The 15,187-nt window shown below is 35.9% G+C and overlaps 1 protein-coding gene across 3 annotated transcripts in view; it reads right to left on the reverse strand.

Moving 5' to 3' along the window:
• ADGRA3 (adhesion G protein-coupled receptor A3) overlaps nucleotides 1-15,187 on the reverse strand; it is a 120,708-nt gene that overhangs the window by 19,963 nt on the left and 85,558 nt on the right. For 2 of the 3 annotated variants that reach the window (XM_089911716.1, XM_089911715.1), the window contains 3 exons: nucleotides 10,941-11,003; nucleotides 6,784-6,997; nucleotides 6,365-6,573 (listed from right to left, as the gene is read on the reverse strand). In XM_089911716.1, the coding sequence (XP_089767842.1) occupies nucleotides 6,365-6,573; nucleotides 6,784-6,997; nucleotides 10,941-11,003 (486 nt within the window). The remainder of the gene's footprint in view (nucleotides 1-6,364; nucleotides 6,574-6,783; nucleotides 6,998-10,940; nucleotides 11,004-15,187) is intronic. The other variant, XM_022566699.2, reaches the window with a different exon arrangement.

Below are 15,187 nucleotides of genomic sequence, written 5' to 3' on the forward strand. Positions count from 1 at the left end.
AATATCAAATCGTTACACTGTATACCCGAAACTAATACAATGCTGTATGTCAATTATACCTCTACTTTAAAAAATTCAGTATCTACCTGTACAGGGAGAGGAGGTGACATCTCAAATACCCTCAAATCCTATAATTTCACTGCTACCTATGATTCTTGCTTTCACTCTTTCTCTTTTTATAAATGAAATCACTTATATTAAAAGAATTACTAAATACATGGTCCATAAATGGCCACTAGGAGACACCCATGAGAAAAAAAGTAGAAGTGTCATTCAGTTTGCAATATAGTGATATATAAGATAGGAAAAGCCTGTGCCTCTGGTGCTTACTCAACAGTCCGTCACTAAATGGTGATCCTAGTCCCTCTCTTTTATATGGTGCAAAGTTTAAGAAAACAGGCCAGAAAACGGAAAGTAAAGTTTTTCACCAAAATAAACTGCATCAATTCAGAGAATATTAGAATACCAGAAAGTATGTTAAAAACTGCAAAGATAGTTATTATTAAGGAACCGAATAAATGGAAGAAGAGTTTTTGAAATTCTTTGTTTACTTGACAGAGATTCACACATTTACAAGGGTTTACTTTTAGCCTAAGAATTACTAAATATAAAATTACTGGCAGCTTTAAATAATTCGTTATCATCATATCAATAATAAGAATAATTATAAATCAGTAATTGTTTAAACTCACCAGGATCTGAATAATGGAAGGAAGTCCAAAGAAAAACATCTCAGGGTACCCTCTGTTTGTCAGAGTATAAGTATTTTTAAGAGTTTGACAATAAAATAAAATTTTAAAATAGATCTGAAATCAAAACTGTAAAAAAACCCCCAAAAAACAAAAAAAAAACCCCAAGACTATGACGTCTATGTTGCTTTTAATTTTTCCCCTAAGAAACAAAGCATAACTTAAAGATTTTAATCCTCCTACCACACACCATACACAAAAGTCAATTCCAATTAAATCACAGACCTAAATGTGAAAGATAAAACACATTTAAAGCTTCTTAAGTCAAACAAAGGAAAATACCTTCATGATCTGGGGGTAAGCAAAGAGTTCTTAAATAGGACATTAAAAAGTACTACTAAAAAAATTTAGAAAAATTAGAAACTCTGCTCATAAAAAGACAACATTAAAAGAAAAAGGCATGTGTATAGACTGAATGTGTCCCCCTCACAAAATTCGTATGTTGAAATCTAACCTCCAATGTGACGTTATTTGGAAATGCTGCCTTTGAGAGGCGATTAGGTCATAGGATGGAGCCCTTATGAACAGGATTAGTGTCCTTTTATAAAAGAGATACCAGAGAGTTCCCCTGCCCCTTCCACCATGAGAGGACACAGAGAGAAGACAGCATCTATGATCAGGAAGCCAGCCCTCATTAGATACTGAATCTGCTAATTTCTTGATCTTGGACTTAATTAAGCCTCCAAAACTGTGAAAAAAAAATTTCCGCTGTTTGTAAACCATCTACTCTGTGGTATTCTGTTCTGGCAGTTGAATTGATTAAAACAGGCATGAACTGGGAGAAGACATTTGCAATACATAAATCCAACAAAGAGCTCCTATTCAGAACTCATGAAGAATTCCTATAAACCAGTAAGAAAACAACAGACAACCAAATTAAAACTGGCAAGACTTGAGCAATAACTTCACAAAAGGGCATACCCAAACTGCCAATATGAAAATGAAGAGGTACTCAACATGATTAGTCACCAAAGAAAGGCAAATTAAAACCACAATGATCAATCACAACACAACCACTAGAAGACAAAAACTAAAGATTGACAGTATCAAGCATTGACAAGGATGTGGAGCAATTAAAACGCATTACTGGTGAGACTGTAAACCAATAAAACCACTTTGGTCAATTGCATGGCATTACCTACCAAAGCGTATGGGTGCCTAGAACCTAGCAATTCCACTCCTGAATGCACATGTCCATCAAAAATCATGTGCACGCATATATACAATGGAATATTACTCAGCCATAAAAAGAAACGAAATTGAACTATTTGTAATGAGGTGGTTGGACCTAGAGTCTGTCATACAGAGTGAAGTAAGTCAGAAAGAGAAAGACAAATACCATATGCTAACACATAGATATGGAATTTAAGAAAAAAAATGTCATGAAGAACCTAGGGGTAAGACAGGAATAAAGACACAGACCTACTAGAGAATGGACTTGAGGATATGGGGAGGGGGAAGGGTGAGCTGTGACAAAGCGAGAGAGTGGCACGGACATATATACCTGCCAAACGTAAGGTAGATAGCCAGTGGGAAGGAGCCGCATAGCACAGGGAGAACAGCTCGGTGCTTTGCGACCTCCTGGAGGGGTGGGATAGGGAGGGTGGGAGGGAGGGAGACACAAGAGGGAAGAGATATGGGAACATATGTATATGTATAACTGATTCACTCTGTTATAAAGCAGAAACTAACACACCATTGTAAAGCAATTATACTCTAATAAAGATGTAAAAAAATAAAAAAAAAATTAAAAAGAAATAAACAACAACAAAAAACATGTGCATGAATATTTACAGCTGCTTTTTCTTGATACCAGATCCTTGCAACAACCAAAATACCCATCAACAGTAGAATGCACAAATTTTGATATCTTTGCACAATGGACTACTATGCAGCAAAAAAAAATAATAACCTGCTGCCACATGAAAAAACAAAGATGAATCTCACAGATGTAATGATGGGAAAGAAACCAGACACAAAGAGTGCATGCTGTACATTTCCACTTATATGGAACTGGAAAAACTTATCTACAGTGATAGACATCAGAAGGGTTATCTCTTGAGATGACAGTGGAAATTAACTAGAAAGAAACATACCAGAGCTTCTGAGTGCTCAAGTAAAAGTCTTTATCTTGATGGCAGCTAAATATGTGTTTACAGATAAAAATATCAAGCTATATAGTTAAGATCTGTGCACATTGCTCAATTAACTCAATTTAACGACAGAAGGAAAGTGTTGGTCCCCCTTTGATTACCAATTCTACTTCAGATAATTTATCCTGCAGATTTTCTAATGTGTAAAATAATTTTGTACACGGAAATTATTGGAAACAAACAAAATTGAGGAATATGCAAATAAATTATGGTGAGATCATAAAATAATATTCAGAGGTGAAAAAGAATGAGAAAGTTTTTTAATACTGATATGGAAACTTTCAGAAAGGAAATTTAGTAGTGGGATTAAGAAGACATTTCTGGAGCCTGAATTCCAATTCCAACACTAACTACCTTTGAAAACTTGGTCATGGTCCTTAGCCTCTCTATGCCTTGGTTTCTCCACCTGTAAACTGGGGGTAATAATAGTAGCAGTATACTTCATGATGTGATCATGACGACCAAATAGGCTAATGCACATAAAGACTTGAGAGCACCTGGTATATAAATGCTTAATGAAAATTAGCCACTGCCATCACCACCCTCATATCATCCTAAAAATACCACCTTCATAAGATATCAGCAGCAGCATAAGACATATTGTTCCATGGACATCATTATCATTGTCATAAGATATACTGCTTCCCGGAAAAAAGCATGGTTTAGAACGTTTGTAGCATGCAACCTTCGTGTAAAAATGGAAGAAAATAGGACCATGTATTCATTTTGTTGTAATATACATGAAAATCTCTTCAATAATCTGTAAAAAACTAATCAGGGGTTACCTATTTTGTGGAGAAGAGGTGATAAGACAGAGGGTTGGGAGTTCAACTTTTCACTGTACATCAGTGTTAGAAATAACTGAAACATTTGATCCATGTGAATATAGTACCTACTTAAGAATTATAAACAAAAACATTGCTAGCATTCACGTTCAATTATAGAGTAAATGAAACCAAAGTTCACTTTCATTCAGCAAGTTTTATATAAACAAAGTTTAAAAACTAGACGTGTAAAAACAAACGAATGCGCTCTGGTTTCACGTATTTCTAGGTGAATACAATAACAAAAGGGGAATCAAGGTATAGTGATTATTTTACCTTCACTACTATTACCAATTAAGTAGTAAGTACTATCATAAATAGTTTGGCCCTACTCATTCAGTTTTTTTGTTCCCTACTGACCCCAGCTCCTAGAAAGTTTCTTGCTCAATTGGCTACTTCCGATCATTCAAACAAACCCAGTTTCTGCTTAACTTTTTTCCTTGAGAGCTTGGGATATAAATGGCTATCGCAGGATGTCTACTGAACCAAACTATGGTATCTCTTCAAGATTTACACACAAATACATTCTTTTGTATCATTTTTTAAATACGAAATTATTTAAAACCAGAGCAGGAAAAGTTTTATGGGCTAGCTGCCAAAACAGGAATTTAGACTTGCTATATAAAACCCAATATTAAGGCAGTTTTCAAGAAAAACAGCATTTTACCTATTGTTCATAGTGTCAGGCAAGGAAAAACAGATGTTGACTTCTAATTTTTTAAAGCTATTGCTTCTATCTTAGGCATGACTTATTTAAGAGTAGGTATGATTTCATTAACTTTGCCTTCATGTTTCATTAGCAACTCCAAAAATCCCATATACTAACTTTATTACAATTTTGTCAACAATTTCAGATACATCTCACCTTGCTGCCTCTAGGTGGCATAGCTATATTTAAGAAAAGCAAAAGGATATTCTTTGAAAATAGAAAAAAATCTTCGTGCTATTTCTTAGTTTTAAAGAATTGTGTATCACATTTTTTAAAAGATTAAAAGTATGAAAGATAAAAGAATAGCTTATTCCTTCAAGAAAAGGATTATACTAATTTAAATTGTTGAACAGCTAGGAAGTTCAAAAATAGATGTTTTAAACTGGTATTAAATTAAATAAAAATAAAAGTTTCACATGGTACAGTGTCATGTCTTTAACAATGAAGCTTATGAAATGCCTTTTGTGTGTCTGCGTTTCATTTCTCTTGCCCAACTTTTTCTAGTTAACTACTAAAAAAACTTCAGATGCTGCTGCATCTCTCTTACTTCTCCTTCAGTACTTCTCAGTTTCATGTTATTTTATAATCAAAACCTGAATGAGAAAACACTTTCAAAGTGAAAGAGAAAATGCTTCGTATTTTAATTACTGCTTCAAGCTTTCTTTGAAAGGTGACTACAAAACAATAGAATGTGAACTTACAGAAACCAGACTCAGACTTACAGAAATCAAACAACTATTTGTGAAGAGAGTCCTAAACTATCAACACTAACTTTAAGCCCAAAAGGACAGATGACTGATACAAACACAGCTGAGTCTTTGCTAGTGTAGACTTTACCCACTGTCAGCTGGGCTGAGTAACACACACATTAATCCTTCTGCCCTGCCAGATAATCTACTTACTCCTCTGCCTGTTTGGGACACTAGGTAATGTATCCTAAGTTGAGGAGCAAAGAGAAAACTAAAACACAGAATTGAGGAAAATCTACTCTAATTCAAGCTTGCTTCAAGACCATTTCCAGTGGTAGACGCTCTTTTGTCTTTTTAAGAAAATAATACTTCACCTAAAGTAAAATATATCACGTTTCAAGATTATTTGGTGCTTTGATAAAATACTGTCTAGATGAGCTGGAGGCAGAAATCAGAATGCAGGCGTCCTCACTCCCAGGCTAGCCTCAAGCCATTGTTGGGAAATGTCCTTCACAGTCATCAGTAATTCCTTCCATTATGCTCTGAATGCATGTATACATACTCCAGGATGTTAGTATCTTATAATAACCACAATATGAAATAAAAACTAGCATGGCTAATTTCATAATTATCAACTCAGGCATCAGATTCACTTAAATGACTCATTAATAAAAAGATCTGTTCCTATACATTAATAACTGGTTATTCTACCAAAGATTAACAGACATGTAAAATGGTAAATAACACAAGACATTAACACTGAAGATATTTGGGTCAATACTGTCACTTGCAGCAACTAAACTGAAATTATCACCATTACTCTAAATTCAAAAGGAGTCTAAAAATTATGATGTGTAGTGGGATAAGGCACTAGATGGCAAAGAAGGAAAACCTCTCTCTGTTCACTGTGCATCTTTGGGCAAAATGAGTCACGCTTTCTGGGTTGAGAGTTGGACTGCATACACCCAAGATGTTACCAAATTTTAAGGTCAAGGCCTAGTTGAATGGATTTGCTTACAAAGTTTACTGAAAATTCCTATGCCAAATTCAATCCCATACATTTCACTTCGTAGTAACTCAATTTCCCTTTAAACTCAGAATTACACCAAAAGTCGCCTCTTACTTAAAGAGAGCAATTATGTCAAAAGTTTTAAAAAAACAATCTTCATTTGAGCTTAACTACGCATAGGGAAAAATGAGAATACTTAGTGTTTATGCATAACGTTAACGACTGCCGTACCATTAAAACCGCATAGTTACTAAGGGAGTAGCACTGAATGGTGGTGATATTTTCATCTGAGCAGAGTATACGGCACCCATCTGACGTCCAGCCTCCTTGTCCGTTCAGCAAATCAAAATCCCACTGGGCGGCCACAGGATCTGCTCCGTGCGCCATTCGACGCAGTGTCACATTAACAGGGATGTGGTGGGTATCGATGTTCACACCATCTGGAGGATATGGGAAATAAAAATATTTCTGAAACAAACTTCATAAACAATTAAATGTCAACTTATCCACGAATGGGAACTCTGCAAATACCTTTTCTTCACTAGTGACTCATTAAAATGAGAAGGAACAAAAATAAGCATCTTTAGGGACAGGGCATGATAAAGTTGTATTGTCCAGTGACTACAGGATGACATATGCCACAGACAAACCTATTTTGGTGAGAATCACTGGGGTAACCACTGTACGCCGTTTTCCATCATCGGCCAAATTTGTCGAATTCCCGGTGGCTGGAAAAAGCTTTCCATTGCGGAATGCGATGAGTTGAAGCTTATAGAGAGAGTCATCACTTGGTCTGACTTCTCTTTTTTGCTTTGGTGAGAAAAGGGAAGGAGGAAGCTGAATAGAAGCCTCTACAATAGTATTCTGAAAATACATTAAAAAAAAAAAAAGACAGAAACAAAGAAGAGTTGTCATATTAGTAGGTAAAAACCAGGAGTATTTTAGATAGTTATGAATGTTGTCTAGTTATATGCTGAATATAGTTTTTAAATGTAGGTATGTGAAATTTAATAGTTAGAACAATTTATCCGTTAAGTAAACATCATATAATAGCATAGAACAAAAGAAGTAGAAAATGAAGAGAAAAGCAAACTCTATTTCAGAGCGCTAAAGTAGTGAACAAGGGATTATTTCAAGCTATAAAGTGAATTTTCCCGATAATGTACATTGCTGAAGTAGATAGCATTAAACAGAACAGGGATCCCAGTGACCACTCTTCACATGAATTTTACAATGACAAAATATGGTAAATGAGCACAAAGGGAGCATATCACAAATGTGAATATAATTAATTTGGGCTTCTGAAACTTTAAGGTGATTTATGATGGATTCCAACTGTCAAACGACAGAAGAAAGAAATTATACACAAACATAATAGAAGTTTAGATTCAGCAAACTTATTTCAGCAGAAGACTGAGACTAAGAAACACATCACGTTTAGGAAAACACAGTAACAAAAGAACAAGTGAAAATTCTGGCTGGGCAATGAGTGTTCTTCAGATTTCTTTATTAGGGATTTTAAAATTATAAATTATTCAGCATTTCATAAAAAATGAATCTGTACACCAGGGAGGCAAATAGTTATCTAAAAACATCCTTATTTTAAAGACATCACAAAGCCGCTTTCTTGGCACTCACTTCTCTCTCCAATCCAACATACGCGATGCCAACAGAATTTCCTCTTCAACAAATCTGTCGTTATTTCAGTTCAAATAACACCTTGGTTCCCAAATGTTTAGAAACTATGGCCAAAAAATCCTAAGTATGCCATACAATTTGGCTAATTTCCTTGTCCCAAATTCATCCCCTAACTCTCCTTACACCACAAGACTGGACCACACTGAGTTTATCACTTTTTGAAATCTCCTTCTTTTTAAATGCCACTGTGCACATGTCAGCATCTCCGGCTGAAATGCTCCATGGTTCTTTTATTTGGTAAGCTCAAACTGGTCAGATTTGATTTTCAGTAAGTTAATTCTGCTGGCAATGCAAAGGATAGAGGATCGGGACGAGAAAGGCTGGCAGCCAAGAGAAGGACGCTGCAAAGTTCTATAAATAGGGCTTTTGGTTGGGGGGGATGATTAATTACACGACTCGTCCAGATACTGCTTTTACAGGTAGGTGCTCCCCCCTCTAGACTCATGCAGCATTCTGTACACAGCTCCATGATAACTAATACTTAAAAGTAGCACTGTGGATCTCACTGTCTGCTCCTCTTAACTAGAGTAAGAGAATTTTTGAATGCAGATAATCTCATTTATTTTTGGACAGCCTATGTTAATAATAGTTCCTGGCACTAGTATTTGATAAAATAGCCCATTGTTTATGAAATTAATGAAAGTCTGTGTGGCATTTTTTTAAAAGGTTCTACTGAAGCAAATGATTGACTTCAGATTTAGTTTTTAACTGCCGTGCTTAGAACAATGTTGTAACACAGCAAATAACCATAAATATCTGTTGGAAAAAAGTATTTCAGAAGTTTGAATATTGACAGTTGAATATTACTTTTAAGTTGAGGATGCCAAGAAAATATTCAGTAGAAATATTTCACCTAAGAAAACATATGAAAAGGTTTCTACTATTCTCACAAATATAACTTGATAGGAAAACAAAGTTTATTATAAATTCATTCACTAATATAGTATATTTCTATCAAGTATATAAATTTCTCCTAAGTATATAAGGATGCATGTAAAAAAGGAAAAACATCAGTAGATTGATTTAATTAGAAGGTCAAAATCCTGAGGAACTGTTACATACCAGACATTTATTAAGCTTAAGTACTTTAAAATTCATAAAATAATTCTGTTGTGAACACAAAATAACTTGAAAACAAAGTGTAGCTCTCTGGAAAAGTTTTATAATAAATCAAATTAATTTAAAAGAAGAGGTCATACTTTACTTTCTAAAAGAGCTGAAAAAGGAAATGACAACTATACTTTCTAGAAGTATAAGCTTTTTTCTACACAAATTTAAACTTGTAAAACCATCCCGACAACAACAAATGAAAAACCTCAGGTGTACTGACAGATTCCTGAGAGATGAGAGCTACAAATTCAAGGCTGTCAGACACTTAGATTTCTAAAACATCTTTCAAAGTCCGATAAAGGATATTACTAAATAATAATTATAGGTCCCCTGGGGTGGCCTGGGGTGCTGGAAAAGCAAACTTCACCTATATCAATAATATTTAATTTTTATAGTAAAAAAGTAACACCTGCATATTTAATCTCCTTAAAAGAAGTACTGATCATTTATTCCAGAAAGGTTGTAAATGTAATGAAAAAAATCACTAAGGAACACATCTGTTACATTTACTGTGACTATACTTTTTGCCAGTTAGCCTGAAGACAAGAACACAAAGGTAATAATTTCATTTAACCATATATTCATTTTTAAACATATGGATTACAGCAATGGAAACAGATATAAACCATACAAATTATAGCTAATAAATCAGAAAAATCTCTCCTAAAAACCTCTAGGGAACCCTCATACACTGTTGGTGGGAATGTAAGTTGGTGCAGCCACTACGGAAAACGGTATGGAGGTTTCTTAAAAAACTAAACATAGAGCTGCCATATGATCCAGCAATCCCACTCCTGGGTATATATCTGACAAAACTGTAATTCAAAAAGACAACCTGCACCCCTATGTTCATATTCATTAGAGCACTATTCACAATAGCCAAGATACAGAAACAACCTAAATGTTCTTCGATAGATGAATGAATAAAGATGCGGTACATATATACGATGGAATACTACTCAGTCATAAAAAAGAATGAAATAATGCTATTTGCAGCAGTATGGATGGAACTAGAGATTATCACACAAGAAGGAAGTCAGAAAGAGAAAGACAAATACCATATGATATCACTTATATGTGGAATCTAAAATATGACACAAATGAACTTATCTATGAAACAGAAACATAGAGAATATACTTGTGGTTGCCAAGGAGGAGGGGAAGGGGGAGTGGGAAGGGATGGACTGGGAGTTTGGGGTTAGCAGAAGCAAACCGTCATATATAGAATAGATAAACAACAAGGTCCTACTGTAAAGCACAAGGAACTACATTCAATAACCTGTAATAAACCATAATGGAAAAGAATATAAAAAAGAATGTATATACAGGTATAACTGAATCATTTTGCTGTACAGCAAAAATTAACACAACATTGTAAATCAACTATATTTCAATTAAAAAAAAACTTTCGGAAAGACATGTTTTTGGTGTCTAATATCTATTATTGAAGGCCATATGCCACCCACAGGGAGAGGAACATGGGATCTGAAAGAAGAAACCAGAATTTGGATCCCAGCTTCACCATGTGGTAGCTGCTTAACACTGCACAATTCTGCCTACCCTGCGAGTTGCATCCGTCACATGCAGCTAATGATCTTCCTAACAAATGATTATGAGGACCAAAGGAGATCATGACCATGACAAGCACAAAAGGCTATGGAACTGGGGGTAGTATTTTTATTATTTCAGGCATACCTCGTTTTATTGCACTTCACAGATAACTGCATTTTGGGGGGCAGGAGGTGGGTTTTCTGTTTTGTTTTTTTTTTTTAACAAACTGAAGGTTTGTGGCAACCCTGTGTTGTCAGACAGCATTTTTTAGCAATAAAGTATTTTTTAATTTAAGGTTTGTACACTGTATTTTAGGCATAATGCAACTGCACACTTAACAGACTACAGTATAGTAGAAACCTAACTTTTACATGCACTGGGAAACCACAAACTTGTATGACTCGCTTTATTACAATATTTGCTTTACTACAGTTATCTGGAACCGAACCTGCAATATCTCCGAGGTCTGCCTGTACTGCCACAGCGTGGCAGGTCGTTCGTTATCTGGAGGCTGGGGAGAGAGAAAAATGCCTTAAAGTAATTGACTTACCAACAATCATCTAAAACCTCGTCTTGTTTTGACTTTTACAACTCAGCTTTAGTTTTAACGGCAATACTAAAAAATTGACAAACTACACACACATGAAATAATGTTATCATAGAGCTCTAATCATGAATTTATTTGCTGAATTCATGCATATTTTCTTATTTAGAATGACACTAAGAAGAAAATGATAAGTATCATAACAGATGTTAACTCAAATATTTTCACTAGATTTTAACATCATTCCTTATGAAATAATCTGCACTTCTGACACTACATAATTAATAAATCAAAATTTTCTGAAATCCTAATTTTGTTTAAGTCTCTAGAATTCTAACAATAAAATTAGAATGGGTCAAAGAGCCAGCTGATTAAAAACAGTAATTTGTTCATGTCTCCTTGACTATCAACTCACTAGATTTTAAACAGATAGATGTTATGATACATCCTAATTATTTTCTTGTGTATAATTAGTTATTAACTTCATTCCACCTTTTGATTATCTCACTGCTGAAGATTAACAGGGATTATGTTTGCCTTTAGAATTTTTTTTAACTTTCTTTGCGAATTAAGTTTGGCTGTTAATTTTTGTTCAACGGCATTTATTGGATGTTTCATTCCTCCATGCATGGCACTGTGCAGAATCTAGAGATATACAATGAAATAAGCCATGGTCCTTGCCCTCAAATATTAAAAATCTAGCAAGGAAAAGACAACAACAATAATAAAACCGTAAGAGCTAACATTTATTAAGTGCTAACCCTGTGCCAGGCACTGCTATAAATGTCTACATATTTGCCTCATTAAACCCTCTCAATAACCCTTTGAATTTAGTACCACTTCATGATCCCTATGGAACAGAAAGGAACTGACATTCAGAGAGGTTAAAATACTTGCCCAAGTTTGCATAGCTTTTAAGTGGGGGAGCCGAACAGGAACACATTTAGGTAACCATACCCTCTGGCCTCTCATTATAACTCAACTCACCAGCATACCAGCTTCTAATTATTCTAGACAGTGAACAAAGCACTATAGGGCTAACAGGCAATGATGAATTCTGTCTGAGGAAGAGAAGGAAGCTGCCAACCGAATGGAGTCTTAGAAGACAGTAGCAGGGATCTTCCCAAGCAGGGGGGACACTGAGGGCATGAAAAAGGGCACATATGAAGGCAGGAAGTGTGACGATGTATACGACTGGCTTGGAAATGAAAAGGACTTCAGGTGGGCTAAAGCCCTAGATGGGATGAGAGAAATATGGGATGCATAAAGAAAACCTGATTTCTAAATTCCAGTCAAGAAAAATTTTAAAGAACCAATTCTTTCTGGCTACATTAACAGCTGAATTCAAAACACCAACAGCTACTAAAAGCTCTTAGCAGTTAATCGAAAATAGGTAATATTTTGGATGCTAACAAATCTGAATTATGGTAGCAACAGTGGAAGGAAGCATTTGGTTAAGAAAAAAATTAGATTAGGTGCTGTAAGGGTCAGATGACAGGAAATTCAATCTCCAACTGGCTGAATGACTGAGACCAGGCACTGGATTTCATCAATGAATCAAGCACTAGCTCTGACCTCGAGTAACCCTCAGTCCAACGCAGGAGTTGTAAGAAAACCATTTGGCTCCTGTGTGTAACATGGAATGCCAGAGATGAGCAGAGTGTTATGGGCAAAGCGAGGAAGAGAGATTAAGATGAGGATGGAAGAGGTGAGGACAGACCAAGAGGTGAGGTATTAGGTAAGATTCTTGAAGTTGACATTTCTTCTGTGTGTTATCATAAAACCAAGGAGCTGGGGAGGGGAGAGGAGAAGCAGGGTTTCTAGTAGAAGACTGAGCATGAGCCTGGCCTAAGAATGGCCAGTACTTGGAAGAGACAACAAGGGAAGTTTTCTGTTACTAGACAAGGGCAGATAAATGAGGAAGTTAACTGACAGCCAGCCTCCAGAGGGACACCAAGCCTCCAAGGGACACCATTTATCGTGGGATCCGCAAGGTCCATTTCCACGTTGGGTCGATGTAGGGATAACGTTCACAATATTAACAATCTGAGCAGCTTCCTCAGAGGGGAAGTCTCGTACAGGACCTCTGCTCTGTAGGTACCAGCCCTTCAGTTGCTAAAGGGTGGACAGACTGGGTCGTGTTCCTGAAAGAAGGACCAGGATGCCAGCTGAGGAGACTCAGGGGACTGGGGCAGCAGCTATTCGCTAAAGGGTAAGGAAGTACTTCAATATTTTACTAACTGGTATGGTTGGATTGGTACGTGTTGGCTGAAGACTGCCCTAGGCAGACCAATCTGTATGAAAAGGATGAATTTTTAAGAAGAGCCTGGAGACACAGAGACTAAATAGGAGCTCACGATGGCGTGGGCAATGCAGAACGGAAGTCCAATCTGGGCTGTGAAGGTAATAAAGACAGGACAATAGAGATTCAAGAAATATGTAGAAGGCAACTCAAGCTAGGCTCCTACTGCTAAGGACTGTCTTTTTATGGGTTTAACTTCTTACGCTAGCATGTTCTCCCATCCAAGGGTAATGCAATTATTAGATGTTCAAGGTGTCTAGTTAGTATATTCAAGGCATTAAAAAAAAAAAAAACAGGCAAAAAGAGTAAAAATTGCCATAGTATAAAGTCTACAATGTAAAAGTTTCCTGTTAAAATGCTAAGGCATTTGGTACTCTCAACATTAAAATTTTTAACTAATTTTGTGTCATGAAGGATATGTTCCATTTTCACTAGGTTTTAGCATGTCCATCTATAAAGCATGAATAACAGTGTGATGTGTCCCTGGTTTCTGGCCACCAAGATGATCTTAAAATAACAGAACAGTAAGAAATTAACAAATTTGAGAGTATTCATTTAAAGCTTTCTACTTCAGCATGTAGAAACTCTCCTTACCCAAAGGGATAGGTTGTAAACTTGATGAAATGTTGGGTTTCATCATTTTTAATTTCTCTCAGATGATCATCTAAGATAGAAGGGTTCATCAATTTTAAATATTCCTAAAAGACATACACTTCTCATGGGCTTGTGTGTGATGCTGTTTTGATGCCTTTTGTGGTATGTTTTTACCAATAAAAAATACTCTAAGGAAAGGAGCAGGCATTAAGGAGTAGCATCGCTAGGTGCGTCAAATACTCTCATAGAGCCAAGAGTAACAAATCCTGCCAATTTTCATCTGAATATATGGTGTCAAGTAAATATGTTATCATTAGACATTCTGACATAGTTGAAATTGTCTTGGGCAGTGGGAGAAGTTGGACTATTATTAAATTAGGCAAACTAGCCCTCCTTATGGAGGTCACCAGGGTCAAATATGACAAAATATATTAATTCTTCATTCATTCATTCATTCAATATTTGAGCCTCCACAGTGTACCAAGATACCTAACACCTATTTCATTGATTATTCTGCAGGCATAAAATGACTGGAATACTGTTTGCGACATAATTCAGGAACAAATCAGAAACACAGAAAGCACTGTGTAATTATAAACTACCAAAAACATAGTTACACGTGGCCACACAAAGCTCAACAAAAACTCGTGACTCCAGGGTGTTGAAATTGTACTTTCACCGTTTGCTTCAATGCAGTTTAATGAAACACGTCTGAACCGCAAATTTTAAAAATCAATAAAAATGCTTTTAATTTTGCATACTGCAATAAAACACACAATTTGTGAACACATGTCACACGCTTGCACTTCTGTGCTAAAAATCTTGATCTACAGCTTGCCTGATTAAATGGCCTGGATTTTCCCATTAGGCCCAGGAGGCACAGAGCCAAGGGCACACAATACTTCTAGGAGGTCTACGAAAATGTTTTTCTTTAAAATCAGAAGCATAAAAATGAACTTTAAAGTCAAAGAAAATATCTTAATATGTAATATTAATATATTCATCTTTTTACCACTGCAGTTGTAAAATATAATTTTGACATATTTGTGTGGAGAAAGGAGTCCAGAGGGCAAAAATGTCTAGGCCCATGAAAATCAGGATGTGTCCCTTCTTGGTCTAAGTTTCTTTCAAAACAACAGCAAAGGCAATACCAATATCCCCTCCCTCCAAATAACTTTTAGTATGGTTATCTTTGCAAAGCAAAACACTCTGAGTACAGTCATCCTCCATATCCACAGAGGACTGACTCCAGGAC

Source organism: Delphinapterus leucas, chromosome 5 (assembly GCF_059928025.1).
Source record: "Delphinapterus leucas isolate spDelLeu-1000000601 "Yukka" chromosome 5, BTC_Dleu_Yukka2, whole genome shotgun sequence".
NCBI lineage: Eukaryota > Metazoa > Chordata > Mammalia > Artiodactyla > Monodontidae > Delphinapterus > Delphinapterus leucas.